Source organism: Natator depressus, chromosome 12, assembly GCF_965152275.1.
Source record: "Natator depressus isolate rNatDep1 chromosome 12, rNatDep2.hap1, whole genome shotgun sequence".
Lineage (NCBI taxonomy): Eukaryota > Metazoa > Chordata > Testudines > Cheloniidae > Natator > Natator depressus.
In genome coordinates, this window is record NC_134245.1 from 16,707,706 (window position 1) to 16,726,993 (window position 19,288).

Consider the following 19,288-nt stretch of genomic DNA (forward strand, 5'->3'; position numbering starts at 1 on the left):
AATGCCCGTCTTTGTACCTGGATTTTTCCAAGTTCACCAGTACTCTCCATCCTGCTAGCGACATTGACAGTGTTGCCCCAGATATCATACTGGGGTTTACGAGCACCAATCACACCTGCGATTACAGGCCCATGGTTTATCCCTACAGAAATAAAAGTACATGCCTTTAGAGTTAATATAATTTTGCACTTCAGTAACTCCTTCCAGCAGAGGACCACTTTAGTGATTTATAACCAGCAATGAATATAGCCTCACTGCACCCTTTAGGGATAAGGAAGCACAGAGAGGAAGTGACTTGCCCAGGGTAACAGGAAGTTTGTGGCAGAGTTGAGCATGTCGTCCAGATCTCCTATCTCACCGACCTGTGCTTTAAGCAAAAGTCCACCCTTCCTGCACTTCGTGTGGAACATTAACAGTCTAACAACAATCTTAGAATTGCCATGTAACGAGCCAACAGCAGCACACTATCCAGCTCTCTCATCACCCCCATATCCAACCAGCAAACATACCATACTCTCCCTCTCCTCCCCGTTTGCAGCTGCAGCATTATTTCCCCTTTTCCCACACCCAGCACCAGAAACATCCCTGAATATTGCAGGAATATCAGAATGATGAGACTACAGCCACAGTCCAAGGTTAGATGTGGAACCTCACGGCTTGGCGCATTTAAAAGCTAGACCAGACTATGTTCTGTCTCTTAGTATTTATATTATGCTTATTACCATAATATTCATAATGTTCAGTGTCAAGAATAATTCAGCACTGACTGGTGGCTTGACCATCTAATAATCCTTTTGCAGCTCTAGTTTTTGCAAAGCTTGTAGCATTCACATCCTGTATGAAACTGAACTTACCAATCCGTAGGCGGAAATTGTTAAAGGAATGTCTGTTGATGCCATCTAGTTTACTCATCAAGGCAATTCCATACTCCACCATGATCCCAATTTGAGCATGCTGTCTCTCCTGGTCCTAGGTAATTTATAATGGATATTAATGCCTTAATATGCAAGACCATGTCAAGCTCTCAGTGTAATGAATGGCAACTGTCCGTCTCAAAGAACAATGATGTAAGCACCAAAGCAGTTCAGTTATTGTGTGTCGTTCTACTGCAGCACGAGTGGTCACTGTAATGCTGTTTTCTGATGAAGTCCAGTACTATCAATTAATTACATATCAATTTATAAAGACTGGAGGCCAAATCCATGTCAAGCCCCAGGTGAAATAAGATACCATGGCACAATCACAGCTCAGTTCAGATGTACATGCACAATAATTAAAATGATTATTAAAGTAAATTGGGTCTGGCTGGCAAAAGGAGAGCCTGCTCTGCTTAGTATTCATAAACCTGGCTCTTTACATCTCTTTCCAGACTTTAGTGCAGATTTAAAATTAAGTGCCCTGTACGTACAGCACATGTATTCTCACTCCTCACACCAAAACCTCCTGGTGATGGGCCTGAACCAAAAGCCTGGTTTTAAACCCCTCTTAGCTAGAGAGTGTTTGAAATTTAAATCTGATTTTTGCTACCTGAGTTTATTGTTATACCATGTTCTCTACATAGATAACAATTATATTAGTCAATTTGCCATCAAATCCTGAATCCAAATCAGACATGGCTGAGGTGTTAGTTCTTTGGTATCAATAGCCCCTCGATACTCCCACCATTCAAGCTATTCTGTTGCGTCCCCAGGAATGTTCAAGCTCAAAGATTCTTGAGAATTTAAAGAAAAATGATATTTGTTTTGGATTTAATATCTGCTGTCTAGGACCAGAACCACAGATAAATGAAAGTTAGTCAAAATAACAAGTTTCCCAGTGCTTTGAATCACAGACTAATGTAGAAGAAAACAGCAAATCGATTTTAAAGGAAATAAGCTGACACCAGCTTCACTGGTCTGGCATTAAGGGCTGTAATTCCATCACATATGACATCTTGGTGACATTTTAAACCACAGTATTTGTTCTCAACACCAGAACCCAAATATTGGAATTACAGCCTTAATTTTGGAACATTTTAGAAATATTATTTATAACGTGATACAAAATACAGCCTCAGAATATATTTCCCATCCTCCTCTTCCATACCTGAGACTATGACTGCTGATAACTTTCATCTTCCTTTCCATCCCACTACACTCTGTCCCCTACATAGATATGGACAATTAGAATTCTAAATGTGTTTATATTTCCAAAGGGTATCATACCTGGTTGTTCTCTTGGCCTGGTGCAACACTAAGGCCTGCTGCTGCCATGTAAGTGCTTCCAATTGTTTTGATTTTTTCAACACCACTAAATTTAGGTTTTAACAATAGCTGTTTGGAAGAAAGAAACTAAATTATAATTTGAGACCTTAATGCCTTATAGCCCCATGTGTTCTCACCAGCGATCTTGTGTTCCCTACCACATTCATAAGATTTATCTCTAGATACACTGTCACTATTGCAGAAAACATACATTTTAAATAACAAAGCATGGAAGATTTCTTTTACTGCCGTTTCCCTCCACCCATCCCCTTTTTTGGGCACACATTATAGAAATGTAGTAAATCCTGCAAACCAGTAATAAAATCTGTGACAGATCGGTATTTGCATCATGAGGAAAAACACTAAGTCTTGTTTATACTGTACTATTAAAGGGTTAGATGGTCTAACTACATGAGTACATCAGATGCAAATGATTAGAATTTCACTCTCCAAGACTAAGGCTGAACTGAGAATCCTGGTTCATCTTACTAAATTTTTTTCACTTTTCATGGTTCCTACATTGAAACACTGCTCTAGAAAGACATTTTATATTGTAATCATGTAAATCCAAGCTAGGTTTGCCTGAAACTTGAAATACCTCATCAAAATCAGCAATGATTTCGTTCAGCAGCCGCAAGCACTCCAGTCCCTCTTTATTGACATCACATTCGGTATAAAACACCTTAAAATCAGGTACTGATGCAAACATGACACACACACAGTCATAAGACTGATGGTACCAATCCTGTTGGAAAGTAATAATAATTTCACAGGTTTCAGAGTAGCAGCCGTGTTAGTCTATATCCACAAAAAGAAAAGGAGTACTTGTGGCACCTTAGAGACTAACAAATTTATTTGAGCATAAGCTTTCGTGAGCTACAGCTCACTTCATCAGATGCAGCTGTAGCTCACAAAAGTTCATGCTCAAATAAATTTGTTAGTCTCTAAGGTGTCACAAGTAATTTCACAGTTACCCTGTAACCCCACAGTGTGTAACCAGAATTGCATACAGATTTTAGTACCTTTAAATACAACTATGACTAGAAATGAACCAAGCTAAGCCACTGGAACTCAGCAAAATTAACAGGAGGACCATATTTTCCTATTTTTAGAAAAATCAGAATTTTAAGTGCTGAGAATTGAAATCCAGTCAGATACCCCCAAATGCATTCTGCACAGTGATTGCCCTCTCTGCTACAATAGCCCCCATCCTGCCAGCTCAGTCAATCCAGTGACTCACTATGGAGGTGTTGGCAGAGTGAGGTGCAGGGTCTAAGAAGCGTCGCTATCATCTGCCATCAGGGTGCTGCCAAGTGGATGCTGTCTGCCCCTCAGCTAGTTCCTTATAGGAATTAAATGAATCAGCTCTGTCAAATGGGGTCTTTGGGAGTCCTAACGTCACTTCTGAACCAATTATCAGTGCCAAAGCCAATGATAATTTCTGATGTGGATTTCCATGCCCCACTCCTGCCAGTGCTAAAAGCAAAGCATTCATTTAAACTGAAGTCCTCTTAATGCCATGGGGGTAGCAGCTCCTTGGGCTTGGGAAGGCCATGGGATTCTCATATTGTGGGCCAAGAAGAGGGAGGAACAGAGGAAGCAAGCAGTAGCTTGTAACCCATTCATGGGCAGTGAGGTGCCATGCTCACAGGAGTCTCATTTATCATCCTTCCTACGAGTACAGTAGATTAAATATACCTCATTTAATTTGTCACCAATGAAATGAGCAGCAACATGTGCCGGAAGGACATTTTCCAGCAAGAGCCTGTTTACGTTCTCCATGGTTTCAAATTGTTCATGTTCTTTTTTAAATTTATTCTTCCACAAGCAATCTAGTCGACAGTAATACTCAATCTGCAAACAAGAATTTATACAGTAAAATAAACCCACAGAGCTCTGAGGTAAGAGTTTACAGGTTTCAAATCAAGTGCAAAAGTGACAGCCAAGTTTTGTCAGGACACTTCGGACCCGAATGGCCACTGAAATTGTGACTGAAAACCTGCACAAGCACCTGTTCGTGAAAACAGAAGTCACATCTACACAAGCCAACAGCCATTTGTGCATGCAACTCAACTGGCATCAGATGTACACTAGTCCAATTTGCACATAGAATCAGAGGACTGGAAGGGACCTCGAGAGGTCACCTAGTCCCGTCCCCTGCGCTCACGGCAGGACTAAATCTTATCTAGACCATCCCTGACAGGTGTTTGTCCAACCTGCACTTAAAAATCTCCAATGATGGAGATTCCACAACTTCCTAAGCAATTTATTCCAGTGCTTTACCACCCTGACAGATGGGAAGTTTTTTCTAATGTTCAACCTAAACCTCCCTTGCTGCAATTTAAGCCCACTGCTTCTTGTCCTTGTGATGTTACACTCAATAGCCCTTATGATACATCTCCGTTATGTCATATCTGTATTTTATGCAAGATGACTCATGTAAGATATCATTGGAAAGGTTATGATTTACTGAATGGGATTATCCAATTTGTATGCATGTACCATTTCTGTATCTAAAGTTAGGAATATGGACTAGGTAACAATTACAACTGGGTGTGTATTTGGAAGACACCCACCAGATGACATGCCACCAGATTTGATGGGCCATTAGGAAGGAACAACAAGACTTTGAAGATACTAATCTCTCCCCCTCCTGGGAGGCATCCTGGGACATAACTGTGACACTACTAGGTCAGGTGGTCTTGTCACCTGATACTAAACATTATCTAAATCATTGTAAAGCACATCTGAATTTTTTTCATTATAATTCAATTTAATAATTACAGTTTAATTAGTTTAAGAAGTATATTTATTTTGAATATTGCAGAGTCCCAAACCACCCTGCCAGAAGGGTGGAAGATGATTTATAAATACAATTAAAAGTGACTAGACAATGTAGATTCTGGGTGCCCAATTTTGTGAGTGCAATATCAGAAGCCACTTTTAAAAGTTTGTCTCTTCAGAGTTAGAATCCATAATATTGAAAAATGTGTAAAAATCTTTCCCTCCTTTCCCAAACACTATAAAAATGATTTTTTGGTGTCTAGGACTAACTACAGAGATAGAAAAGAGATGTCTTTTATTTAACTCAATTATCATTGAGTGAAAAGGACTGTGGGGTTTTTGTTTTATTTTTTTTTATCCATACCTGTCTTGAAAATAGGATCAGAGTTACATAAAACAGAGCCAGGTATAAGTTAGTCATCAGTATTGGATCTTCCATGAAAAGCCTGGAATACAGAAAAGCAACATACAATTGGCGTTTTGAATATTTTGGAATCTCTGGATGTTTCGAAACAGAACTCCCTTGTGTTCCAAAGTACTCTTTAACAGAAACAACACAAGTGACAGTCCCCCAATTTTAACATAGCCCCTCTGCTTATGGGTCCTGTCTACATAGCTATTCGCCTGCATCTTAATGGGGCTTTTCAATCATATTGAGCTAACACATTTGAAAATCACACCCCTTTTTGCCCAGCAAGACCTAACCACAGAGGCTTAAAGTAGGAAACAGCTTCCTTGCTTGTGATGGGCAAAGAGACTAAGAGCTTGTCTACAAGAAAACTGGAATTGAAATCAATCAATCAATCTGCTGTAGTTCACACCTTTAGATATTTCAGTGCAAGTCTGAGTGGACACACTTATTTTGGAATAAGAGTATTCCATGTCACACTTCCCATCCACTCACAGATTCTCACTGAAATAACTAAGTGTGAATTACAACTGGTTTAGTTATTTTGGTTCCAGTTTGTGTGTTAGACCAGCCTGAAGTCTCAGCACACTCAAGCTATCTTTTGGCTTGATCCCACAGCTCAGATAACTGCCACGCTATGAAACAACTGTGAGATTGTACCCAGAAGATTTGCAAATGAGCACACCAGTGGTACACGCAATTTATGGTACACGCAATTCATTTTATGGCTTTGCCCTGTTCAGTTAGACTGGAGGAGTTAAATGTTTGGTTTTTAAAAGTATTTGGAATCAGGAAAGTAATTTAACAACAGTTAACTGTTGTGCTGATAAAAGTGGTATGATTAGCGTTGCTTTGGCAAACACACGTTCTCCACAAATACTCATTCCCCATCAGCTCCGGACGAATATTGAATATTCCATGAATATAAATGTCCTACCATTTTCATGTACAATGTAGACAAAGTGCCCTAGACTTTGCCATGCCATTCTTTCCCTATGGAAAGTGGAGTACAAAGTAGCACACATCTTAGGGTTATTACATTGTGAAGTTTATTTTTAAAGACTATTTTAAAATGTGTGAAATGAGCAGCTATAGTAAGCTCACTTAAAAACCAGCTAAAGCAGATCTATTGGCTGAATAACTCAGTATTATGGAGAATACCGCAGTTTTATGGAGGAGAACAGTCTTCTTCATAGTTATAGGTTGAGGCCAGCTTCCTTTATAGGCTCAGTTTTCAAACTCCCCTCTAAAATCCCCAAAATGAAACCAGTCTCCCAGAGATTTCACATCCCACATCTCAACTCATGCATGGTACAATTTGTATGGGAAGTCTGGTAAAATAATTTTTTTCTAAGATTATGATGTATAAAAAAATGTCCTAATGGCTTCTGGCTCAAAGTGTTGCAGTACCTCAAAATTCCAATGAAAGTGAAGGAATCTACCAACCCTTTTCCCAGAGATTTACTGTCCATTACTGGGGACTTCGGAGCATACCTTTCAGTGGTATTGGTGTAATTGGTGCAGCCTGCACTCAAGCTGTGATGGGTATTAAAGATGATGATGTACACAGTAACAGCGATGGACAGAAGGAGAACTTTGAGTTCGAAGCTCATCCGAAGGAATACAGAGCAAGCAATAAACCCTAATATGCAGCAATAAGTATAATACTGTAACAGAAGAAGTTAATGAGATGCTGAATAATTCACACTCTTAGGACAAAGTATATTTTACTGCTTGTAAGGCTAGGAATTTCATGGCTATCATAATTTAGATCAAGTAAAGAATTAAAGCAGTTGTCAGATATAATCTGTTTTTTAGAAAAATCTACTAAAACACAGAATTTAGGCTTTTACCAATTTACCCTTTGATTTATCCAACATAAATCATCATTATATAAAAACCAGTTAAGCAACACCTGGTACAAATGAAAGCGAAGCGCTTTTGACAAGAGGCTTTGTTTTCTGTAACTTATTAGTTTTAAAAATGGATTTCTATTAATGTTTTGAAGATCAAGACTAATTTAGAGAGACAACATAGTCTAGTGACTTAAGCACAAGGCTGGGAACCAGGAACTTCAGGATACAACTACACTATAAAAAAACACCCCGCAGCAGTGAGTCTCAGAGCCTGGGTCAACTGACTCTGTCTTGTGCTTTGGAGCTAAAAGTAGCATTTTAGACATTGCCATTTGGGCAGAAGCCTGGGCTCCAAAACTGAGCAAGGCGTTGGGTCTCAGAGCACAGGCTCCAGCCTGAGCAAGTACATCTCCACTGCTATTGCTAGCCCCATAGCAGGAGCCTCACAAACCTGATTCAGCTGACCCAGGTTCTGAGACTCACTGCAGTGTGGGTTTTGTGCAATGCAGATGTACTCTCAGAGTTCTAATCTGATTTTTGACAGTGACTCCCTTTGCTACCTTGGGCAAGTCACAGTCTCTCGGTGTCTCAGTTTCCTCATCTGTGAAATGAAGATACTACCTCTACTTATTTACCTACCTGCTGGGTGGCTTAATTAATGTTGTAAAGAATTTTGATGACTTGATCCAAAACCCAGTGAAGTCAATAGAAAAACTCCCATTCACTGCAGGGGGCCTTAGATCAGACTTTAGGCAAATCCTAAGTATTGTTTCACTTTCAAAATATTTACCAGTTTTACAATCACATTCTTTGTTTCTTTTGAGTATAAAAGAAAAAAATATGTACAAGGCACTGAACAAATTACTAAGAGCTTTGTACCGTAACGGTGATAACAGTGCAGGTATACCAAAGATACAGGGGCAGATCAATAGAGCTATCACAATTTACACCAACTGAGGATCTGCTCAATAGCATGTGATTACTGATTGGGCCAAACGTGTCCCCTTAAAAGACCTTGGGCCTGATTTTCGTAGATTCAGAGGCCAGAAGGGACCATTGTGATCATCTTGTCTGACCGTCTGTATAACACAGGCCACGGAACTAACTCAAAATAATTCCTAAAGCAGATCGTTTTTAGAGCAACATCCCATCTTGATTTTAAAACGGTCAGTGATAGAGAATCCACCACAACGCTTGGTAAATTGTTACAGTGGAGAATTACCCTCACTGACAAAAATGTACACCTTATTTCCAGTCTGGATTTGTCCAGCTTCAATTTCCAGCCTTTGGACTGTGTTATATCTTTCTCTCCTAGATTGAAGACCATTAGTAAATTATTTGTTCCCCGGGTAGATACTTACAGACTGTAATCAAGTCACCTTTCTTTTTGTTCAGCTAAATAGATTGAGCTCTTTGAGAACACCACATTCCAGCAGCAGTCGCACCAGTGCCAATACAGAAGTAAAATGACCTTTCTACTCCTACTTGAGATTCCCCTGTTTATGCATCCCAGGATCACATTTTCAAAGGTGCTGAGCGCTCAAAGTTTCCATGAGGCCTTTAAGAGTGAAATTCACTATAGGTATGTCAACACTGCAGCAGGGAAAGTACTTCTCAGTGCAGGAAGACAGACACGTGCCAGCTCTGCTTGAGCCAGCATGCGAAGAGTAGCAGCATAGCTGGGGGTAACCTAGGTGGCAGCTTGAGCTAACTGCCCAGTATGTACCAGGGGCTCTTGACGGGTTTGTACTCTGGCAGCACCTTCCCAGCTGCAGTGTAGACACACCATATATGCAAGAGGTCAGTGCATATCCATGTACCATTTAAACCCTTTCCCAGGATGCTACCAGTATACCCAAATACACTTTGCATTGCAATAAATGAGCCTAAATCAATATTTCAGTCATATCCACCATTTGTGTTCTTACTACTTTTCTCAAATGCCAGCTTTGCTTTTCTAAAGTCTGAAATTTCCAGAAAGAGAAGCTATAAAAGCATCTTCTTTAGATTCTACCTAATGCAGGCAAATAGTATGATCGATCATAGACAGGACAGCTGGACTTGCAGAGGTGAAGCTTTGTGCACTCAATAATTAAAAAGCTATATTCTTAAAGAGCAAGGGGAAGATACCAAGCACCTGCCAGCTGTCAATATTAAACCCAGCATTTGAGATGTGTGTGTTTTAATTTTGGAAGAAAACAGGTGTTCTACTCACCGGCAAGGTGATATTCTTAATACAGGATCCAGTAGAGTTCACAGTTGTACTTTTTTCAGTAGCCTGATTCACAGGCAAGAAAGAATGGAAAAGTTGATTAGCAGCAGAATGGGATGTGCCCCGTACACAAACAGCACATCATTAGAGCGATGAGGGCTTGCACAAAAAGGTCATGTCAGAACTTGCAGCATATGTTTCAAAAATGGACCTAGCTCATAGCTGGGCCACCAAGTGAGAAAACTTATTCATGACCATTTTGGTGACTCTTCAATAGACTTTCATTTCTGAACATTAAGTGCCAAAAGCTGAATACAATGCCCCTGAAATCAATAAACAGACTCCGTTTGGAGGTCAATGGGAATTGGGTCAGTTCTTAAGTAAGTGCTAACTATTCTTTAAAATATTTCCCACCTTTAAAGCACATTCTTGTCTGTTTGGGCTATAAATTGAAAAAAATCGACAAGACGAAACAAAAGACCCTCGGGGGGAGGGATAGTTCAGTAGGTTGTGAGTTCGATCCTTGAGGGGGCCATTTAGGGATCTGGGGCAAAAATTTGGGATTGGTCCTGCTTCGAGCAGGGGGTTGGACTAGATGACCTCAAGAGGTCCCTTCCAACCCTGATATTCTATGATTCTATGAAAAGACTAAATTGCCCAATAGGATTCTATGTAAAGTTTAACAGATAGATAATAGTACACTCTGTTGTACTGTATCAAACTGGTCCCCTAAGAACACCTGAATTTCAAAAGGTGGTGAATGCCCACAACTAACTACTTCAACTGGCATCAGGAGTGCTCTATACTTCTGGTAGTTCCAGAAAGATGAACTACAAAACCGTCTCTTGTAGAACCCACATAATGCAGGGAATTTCATCTGTCAGAGCGAGCAGCTAGAAATGCTTACTGACAGGATTCAGAGTAACAGCCGTGTTAGTCTGTATTCGCAAAAAGAAAAGGAGTACTTGTGGCACCTTAGAGACTAACCAATTTATTTGAGCATAAGCTTTCATGAGCTACAGCTCACTTCATCGGATGCAACTTCATCCGATGAAGTGAGCTGTAGCTCACGAAAGCTTATGCTCAAATAAATTGGTTAGTCTCTAAGGTGCCACAAGTACTCCTTTTCTTTTTACTGACAGGAGTTAACCTTTGTGTTGTCAATCATTAAAAGCTCTATTTTCATAAAGGGAAGGGAAGTTACAGAGAACCTGCTACCTGTCAATATTACACAGAGCATTCCAGGTCTCTGTTTTTATCTAGGAAACGGAAGTGGTGCTCTACTCACCACGAAGGTGACAACCTCATCACTTGATCCAGTTGCGTTTATGGATCTACTTTTTTCAGCAGGCTGGTTCATTGCCAAGAAAGAATATAAAAGCTGATTAGTGGACGGAGGCGGGAAAGTGGGGAGACGGTCATTTGTTACAAATAATAGCACCAGCACCCCGGGGCCCTGGTCTGATTGCCCTCTGGGCCCTACTGTACCATAAATGTTACATATCAAATATCAATGGGGATGCCCTGTACACATGTGGCACACCGTCAAAGTGATCTGGGGTTGCAAGAAAAGGTCATGTCAAAACTTGACACATATTTTTCAAAAGTGAACCTGTTTTCAGAGCTGGGTGACCAAGCGAGAAAAGTTATTAATGAATATTTTGGTGACTTCTAAACAGATTTTTGCTTTTCAGTTTTATGGGCCAAACATCCAATACAACATGTACATTGAAGTCAATAAAAAGACTCGCTTTGGATTTCAATGAGAATTGAATCAGACCCTAAATCCTGTAGTCCTTACTTAAGCTGAACTCCCACAGTGGGAGTAAACACTCCTGAATAGGACCATAAATATACCATAATGGCTTTGTTTTAAAACAGGGTCCGATTCATACTTTCCTTGATTTCCCCCCTCAGTGACCTTAGCTAGTAAAATGAAGAAGTGCTGTATTGCCTATACTTCATAAAACCACTACCCACTCATGCCAAATAATTTAGTGTTACAAAAAGCTGCAGTTCTCTTATAGCAATAGTAATTATAACCAGTGGATACTATAAACTGACAGCCTGAAACAAAGAGAATGTGATATAATGTATGGATTTCTGGTTCTACAACTTGTTTGGGCGTCTTTCCTCAGCATTCTGCTTTGCTCAATATACATCAGTTCAATGTTAAAAGCAAGTAGTGAAGAGTTAAACATCAGAAATCAGGGCCAAGAACATGGTGGATAGGAGAGGAGTGGGGTGGTCAAGTCTGCAAAGGTTAAAAAAGGAAAGAAATGCATAGAATAAAGAAAAATGCAAGTGCTTACCAAATTAAGAATGGCTATCATCAGCAACGCACCTATAGTGATGACTGCTAAAGGGAGTCTCACTAGAGGCATTGTTTCTACCTTATCCGAAATAGCACAAAGGTGGCGCATAGAAGGCCATTGTTCTGAGCAGCATTTCTGTAAAGGAAACAACTTTGTCTTAACAAGATGCATTACATGTAGGCTTTAGTGTGCCAAGAGTCATAATTCTAGATACAAGAAAAAACATTTTGTCCATTGCACACACAAAAGTCTCAATACAGTATTAAACAATCACCAGAGCACAACAAGAAAATATTATCTCTGTTTTAAACAGAGAAGTGTTGTTCTCTAATGGTTAGAGCAAGAGACAGAGAGCCAAGACACTAGGGTTGTATTCCCAGCTCTAGAACTGACTCACTGAAAGACACTGGACAAAAGTCACCACTGTGCCTCAGTTTCCCCATTAATAAAATGGAGATAAATACTTTCTTACTCCACTTGGGATATTTTCTGTGACTCAGTTAATTTATTTTTTCAAAACAGCCTGATGTCACCTAATGAAACATGCTAGAGAAATTATTATTAAAATGTTTACACTAAAATTTGCTAATTTTTCTTTTATACTTAAAACCAACAACTTAAAGGAGACCAAATAAAATAAACCAATCATACACCAAACACACCCCAAACCGGCACTTCCTATTATGGGAACAATTCTCTTTGCTAACACAGACAGCTATGCAGAATGCAAACATTATGCCAATGGAGCAAAAGCTTCTTATTCTGGGATACTGAATCCAAACTGTCCTTTTGTAGTACCCGGCTGCCAAAATCAAGCCTAATGCAATGTTGGTTATGGATTTCTTCCTTTTTCTTCCCTCCTGTGGCTCAGCAGAATATATAATACAACATGTGCAATTCAAGAAGGGTCTGCTACTTAATCCTGTAACAAAATTACCATTCATATATCAGGGTGCAGTGAATGCAGTATTTTGGCCTAAGGGTTTGTCTACACTGAAATTAAACACTCGTGGCTGGCCTGTGCTAGCTGACTGGGGCTCGCAGGGCTCAGCTAAGTGGCTGATTAACTGTGATGCAGACGTTCAGGCTCAGGCAGCAGTCCAAGCTCTGGGACTCTCCCACCTCGCAGGATCCTAGATCCCAGACTCCAGCCCGAGCTCAAAGGTCTATACACTGTAATTAAACAGCCCTATAGCCCAAGCCCTGCAAACCTGAGTCAGCTGGGACTGGCCAGCCACAGGTTTTAGTTGCAGTGTAGACATACCCTAACTGGCTTAGGCCCTGGCTACCTAAGAGACCCATCTCTTTCCACATCTTTTTTCATGGTAGCTGAGATCTGCCATGCTGGGAGTGGCTGATGGTAGGAAATTCTCAACAAAGCTTTAAAATTCACTTCCCTCCTTGGTCCACCACAGCCAAGTTTAGTGACCTTATGGACACACAGTAACGCTCCCCTGTTCTCCCAGGCATTTCCAAATCAGAGGGCTGATTTGGGGGTGGGTGATGGGGAGGCTGGAGGATGTTGTCTCTTTTTGTACATCATAGGACTTGCACTCTGTTTTTGTGCAGCCAGTTTTAATTTTATTAAAAACACTGTTTGCATACATTTGGTAATGTACCTGTGCACCACAGCACAGTCAATTCAAATACTAGTCATTTTACTTTCTAGAATTCTTGGTTTACTTAGGTCCAACTTTAAGAGCGTTACCCTTCAGCCAGCCATGGAATCACCACTATTACAACATGCATGAATTTGCATTTTTCTTATTTGCTTATGAATTCTTATAGTCAATCAAGTCCTAAAATCAATATGCACTCAAAACTCCCTTTCACTTGAATGTCAGTTTCAGCAGAGAAAACTACAGGATCCATACCCAGGATTACCACTACATAGGGTAAAAACCCCAGAAAATATGACTGCAAGAACAGAAAGAACTTTTAAAAAATCCAGTTAAAAGTGTGTTTACAGCTGTATAACAGCATGTAAGAATTATGATCAGAATTTTCAAATGCGGGTGCTGGACATTCAGTCTCTAAATCTATATTTTAGGCACCTAATATGAATGTCCTCACTGTGGGAAGTGCTGAGTATCTGTAACACGAAAGTTCAGCACCTCTGAAAAACAGGTCATTTATATTTAGATGCCAAACTTTAGCCATCCACTTTTGAAAATGTCGGCCTATGTTTTTACTTACCAGGCATTTATCAGCAAAACACACACACAAAATAAGCACAATTATGACTGCTACAACTCCAAATGAAAGTCCTAGTTTTGCGGTTCTAAAACAGAGAGAGGAGAATAAAGTTAAACGGAAGTGTTATGCATATTGTCATAGTCAAATTGCAACTAACCAAGCAACACTCACTAATGCAGTTTCCCATAACTAAAATAAATATCACTGCTGTTCTTTTGGCATTACATGATCATGAGAAAGGGCCTTCCGTGGACGTTTATTGCCCTCTCTTGGCAAAGATTCACTTTCAGGTGTTCCACTCTCTCATTCAAATCATGTGCTATTACCCCATGGATAAACCACACCACCACCACTAGTGTCACAGCAGAGAAAAACAGATACGGCAGAAAATTTAAAATACCAGGGAAAGTCAGGTGTCTCCAAGCTGTGACAAAGAGTCATTTAACAAACCTTCTCTGGCCTTAGAATCAGATTAAGCAACTATATTATAATGGTATCCATGATCGGATAGGAATACTAGAGCTAATATTACTAACTTAATTCATAATCCTGACATTATCATTACAAGAGATATTTGTGGTGAGAGTTTCCTTAGTGCTCCACAGCCAATTACACGTGTCTTGCCCTTCTCCCCCATCATCCAGACTCTCACCAAATCTGGTCTTACTCCTCCAAGCATCTCTGAAGGTGTCTCCATCCTGACTGCTTAAATCTTTGTCAAAATTTGGGCCATCTCTACTGATCTACTGCGTCTTCTCTAGCCTCCGCAAATCTTATCACCAGTCTACACAAGATGCCACTGCTACAACTAATTTCTTCTAATGAATACAACAATAAGAACGTCTAGTAGTTTCCCAATGTGAATGTACAGTAGTTCCCGAAGATTACACTGTATCATTGAGCTAGTCACTTACATAATCAAACGCCTTCATTGATTTTCTCTTTTCTTCCACATCAGATTCAGGCTTCAAACCCTCCTAAACTGCCTAACCCTACTCTCCTTTGTTCATCTTCAGTCATTAAGGTGATGATCAGAAAAACAATCTAAAATGCACTTCCTTCCTTAATAGATCTTCTCCCTCTGTATACTGAGCACAGCTAAAACACACTGCTAAGGAAACACTGTCCACTTAGGTTAATGCAGCTGTCCTGGCTCAGGTGCAAAACTACCTATAAATGCACCATACTAACAAAGAGCATGTCACAATTAAGAATGAATATGTATTTGTGTATGTAATTTATTAGGCCAGGTCTACACTAAAAAGTTAGGTCAACCCAGCCACATCATGCAGGGGTATGAGAAATCCACATCCTGAGAGACGTACGTAAACCTATCAAACCCGCGGCATAGACAGCTCCAGGTTTATGGAAGAATTCTTTCATTGACCTAGCTCGGGGAGGCAGATTAACTACAGTAACAGTAGAACCCCTCCCGTCACAGTAGTGTATGTCTACACTGAAGCACTACTATAGCAGTTTAAGTGTAGACAGCCTTAGCTTCAGCCCTTCAGGATGATCTGTAAGAGCTAAAGGTGTTGCTCACATGCAAGCAATGTTTTATCCAGAGAATCCATTTAAAATGTAAAGAAATGCAAAACACCACACACTTACTTTGGCATGACAAACATCTGTATCACAAATATACAGAGCAACACAATACTGGCACAGACAAAGTAAGTCCTCAGTCTGGGGATGGGGATGGTGCGATACTGAAACAAAGATTGTAATCATTTAATACGGATAATTCTAGAGTTAGTTTTTGTAATCTACTACTTGTATTTTTTAATTCTACCACAAAAGTATCTTTGCACCATACTATTAAGCCAAGAATGTGAAGAGAAACCAATCAACCAGATAAAATGTACAGTTAGGCATCACTGAGGAAAAAGACCCCAGTCCAAAAGAATCAGTTTCTAACCAGCTGGGGACACCTAACGAGGTGCAGTAACTGCACAACGGATCCGTACACAACATGTAAGTCAGCACAGCTTCCAAACTAACACTTACTATAAGAGTTGATTATATGACTATTTATATTATCATAGTGATTGGGGGCCCCGTCCTATGTGAGTAGATTAATACACACACAGTGAAATCTGTTTTGAACTACCACACGAGATACCAGAAGAAAAACTTTTAGAAGTTCATTTAACTGAACGCTACCCAAAACTGAACTGAAACCTTGAGGACACTGACAGCAGCCTCAAACTGAGAAGGCTCTTGATGCAAGTTTTATTATATATACACATATGCCTCATGAATGTGTCCATATGCGTGAATCACTCTGGGTTTAACCAGGGCTCTCCTCGGACTGGAGTGGTTCAGTGAAGGCTCTTCTTTTTCGGGGGTACAGGGATGGGTTGTGGGTCCTCCTGAGTTTGGGAAAGGGCGAGGACTAGAATGGTAAAATACCGTATACATAAGGGCATTTGAAATTTAATCCTGCCTCCATTTAAGCTATGACTCAGGATGTTTTAAGGATCAAGGATAATGTTACCATTCATATAGGGTATATACGGTACCTACCAAATATCATACTGATGCATAAAGAAATGATCATGGAAAGCAGAGTCCTATTTGCTACAATGTATGTAAAGACACTTTTTAAATACCTCATTGCTTTTTTATAATGAAGATGTTCAGACTAATGCTGGACCCACTGCCAAAACATCCATTGACTTTAAAGGGCCAAGGTTTAACCCTAGATTATTTACTGATTCCTTTAGTCCATATTAACAACATTACCAAGAAGGAGGGAATAAGCCAAGTGAACCAAGAGATCTCCATTATATCACGTCACCTAAGGTGTATTTGGGGCTGCAGTCACCTCAGGCATCCCAATATAGGAACGAACATACTTTCAGTTTCAATTGTCCTTTCATGTTTCTATGAAGGTACGTCTACACTGCAGCTCCCAGTCCCCGCAGACACGCGTGTGATAAATATAGCCATGTGGACATGGCAGCCCAGGCTAGCTACCCAAGTTCAGACCCAGAGCTTGGGCTTGGACATGAGTAGCTAGCCCAAGCCAGCACCTGTGCCCCAACGTCCACACTGCTATTTTTAGCACACTCAAGCAGAGCTAGTGCATGTCTGTCTGCCCAGACTGAGAAGCATGCTCCCAGCTCCCATGTAGACATAGTCCTTTAACTGTAACTTAGGATAACAAAAAAGATTACTTAATCTCTTACTAACCTCTTTTTCCAACCCAGATTCTACAAAAAACAGTGAGAATCCACAGAAGTCATCTGAGTTACTACACCCTGGTCTGCATTAAAATAGAAATAGGTTTTACAAAATGTATGCAATAAACTAACATAACAGAATGCAAAAATCGTATGTTTCAGGTTGGATTCCATTGTTCACATAGCTAATGACTTGTTTAGCATGGCATAATGTTTTTCTGAACAGCTGGCAAAGCACTCTTAAGAGCCTTTACATTTCGACTATTAGTGGTTTTGCACCAGTTTAGTTATCTCATGGTTGCATCTCATGAGTTTGCACCAGTTTAGTTATCCCTTTGGTATCAGTACAAAAGGAATCCAGTCTGAAACCTTCTTGGCTGGGTACCCTGTCATAAATACGACAGGGTAAAGAGAGGTGTTAGAGATGGATTAGAGATACTCGGTCACCCATGCCTTCACCCTGCAAATACCTGCCATTTATTGGGGATGGTTTGAGTACAAGTATATCAGCCTTGCCATAACCCAGTAGAAGGGATGGATGGCTCCCTCCCAGTTGAAATGATTCTATGTTTGTATAGCTCATAGGGATTTCTATGCTAGAATTCATTTTAAAAGATATAAAATGCAGCCCTCGTATGCTTTTTACAGATATATTGTGCCAACTGCTGGGCCTGCTATTAGCACTGATACTCCATGTACCCTCAGTGAACCAGCCATGGGAGTCATATCTGCAGTGCTCCCAGCAGCTACCCACATGCTCCTGACCTCTGTGCCCCAGCTGCCTCACCCCTCTGACCTTCCCACATTTCCTGTGACCTGTATTCAGCCCACTATTGTGTAATGTGCTGGGACAGTTAAAATGTAGCATTCAACATCTGTATTGGACATTATCTGTTTTCAGTTACAATTTCTTGTTTTCTCACAAATGAACATTTTTCTGTAACCTGGCTGAGAATTTCACAATGGAACTATATTATTAAGCTGTACTTTAATGCAAAAGAATTCCCACTGTACTCAAGTTAAAAACAAGCAAACGGCACACAAGCAAACAAAAAAAATTTTGAAAGGTGACGTTTACGTGTAGCTTTAAAATTGAGAATGCAGGTTCTCTCTGGAGAAAAGGAGAGCTGCTTTTAAAACCTAGAAAAACAATTTTAAAAAGTACATACTTAGTCGAACTGAGACCCTCAATGGTCGACATCATTTCATCATAAATATCTTCTTCCATCCTTCCCTTCTGGGACGTATTTCTAAATAGAGAGAGAGAGAGAGAGAGAGAGAGAGAGAGAGAGACAGACAGACAGACAGACAGACAGACAGACAGGACAGACAGACATTAAGCATCAAATCAATTTCTGGCTTATGAATGTGATGTATCTTTACTCAGACTTCCAAAACATGCTATAGAATATATGCACAGTGTAGCTGTCACATACTGCAATGGTTATTCATCATTGTCACTTAATTACAAATATCCTCAAAAATATATCAGAACAACAACATGATCTCCAAAATAAACCCAAGAAACTATTAAAACAAATATAAATAATTCCAATACTTTATTACACACTGAAGCCAAACTCAGGGCTTATCAAAGCAAAAATACAACTACCATATGTCAATTTTCTGAAAATTTTCAAACAAAACTTTTTAAAAACTACTGGGAACATTCTCAATTACTGCGAATACGAAAATCAAAAAGGAATGGCACACAAAAGTATAAATTTCTCTAAAGTTACCCTCCCTCCTTACACAAACAGCATCTCACTTACTTTCCTGTAAAAAGAAGGATATGGAGTCAGTGAGGAAATATGGGTATCCAGAATGACAGAACAAGTACAGAAATAAAAGGAGAAAGAAGGAACTCACTTATAGTTTACAAGTGAAGAGGTACATAACTGTTCTTGTCTAGATCCATGCAGACTAACACAGAGAGTAACACACATAATGTAATACAAAAGCTCTAGCAGATTAACAACAATCAAATTAATCATTCAAGACAAAAATTATTTTGAAGGCAGCTTTTTGTCAAGGTGAAAAACCTCTTCCTAAAGAAGTTTTCATGAGAAGTCTCAAAGGCCAAATTTG

At 39.8% G+C, this 19,288-nt stretch overlaps 1 protein-coding gene across 1 annotated transcript in view; it reads right to left on the reverse strand.

Moving 5' to 3' along the window:
• Positions 1-19,288, reverse strand: part of ADCY7 (adenylate cyclase 7) — a 125,902-nt gene that overhangs the window by 3,578 nt on the left and 103,036 nt on the right. Inside the window, exons 14-27 of the mRNA XM_074968627.1 lie at positions 18,370-18,450; positions 17,211-17,283; positions 15,627-15,724; positions 14,016-14,100; positions 11,817-11,954; positions 10,793-10,855; positions 9,508-9,570; positions 6,931-7,103; positions 5,392-5,473; positions 3,942-4,097; positions 2,842-2,988; positions 2,205-2,312; positions 855-969; positions 18-142 (exon numbers count right to left, since the gene is read on the reverse strand). Coding sequence (XP_074824728.1) covers positions 18-142; positions 855-969; positions 2,205-2,312; positions 2,842-2,988; positions 3,942-4,097; positions 5,392-5,473; positions 6,931-7,103; positions 9,508-9,570; positions 10,793-10,855; positions 11,817-11,954; positions 14,016-14,100; positions 15,627-15,724; positions 17,211-17,283; positions 18,370-18,450 — 1,507 coding nt within the window. The remainder of the gene's footprint in view (positions 1-17; positions 143-854; positions 970-2,204; positions 2,313-2,841; positions 2,989-3,941; positions 4,098-5,391; positions 5,474-6,930; positions 7,104-9,507; positions 9,571-10,792; positions 10,856-11,816; positions 11,955-14,015; positions 14,101-15,626; positions 15,725-17,210; positions 17,284-18,369; positions 18,451-19,288) is intronic.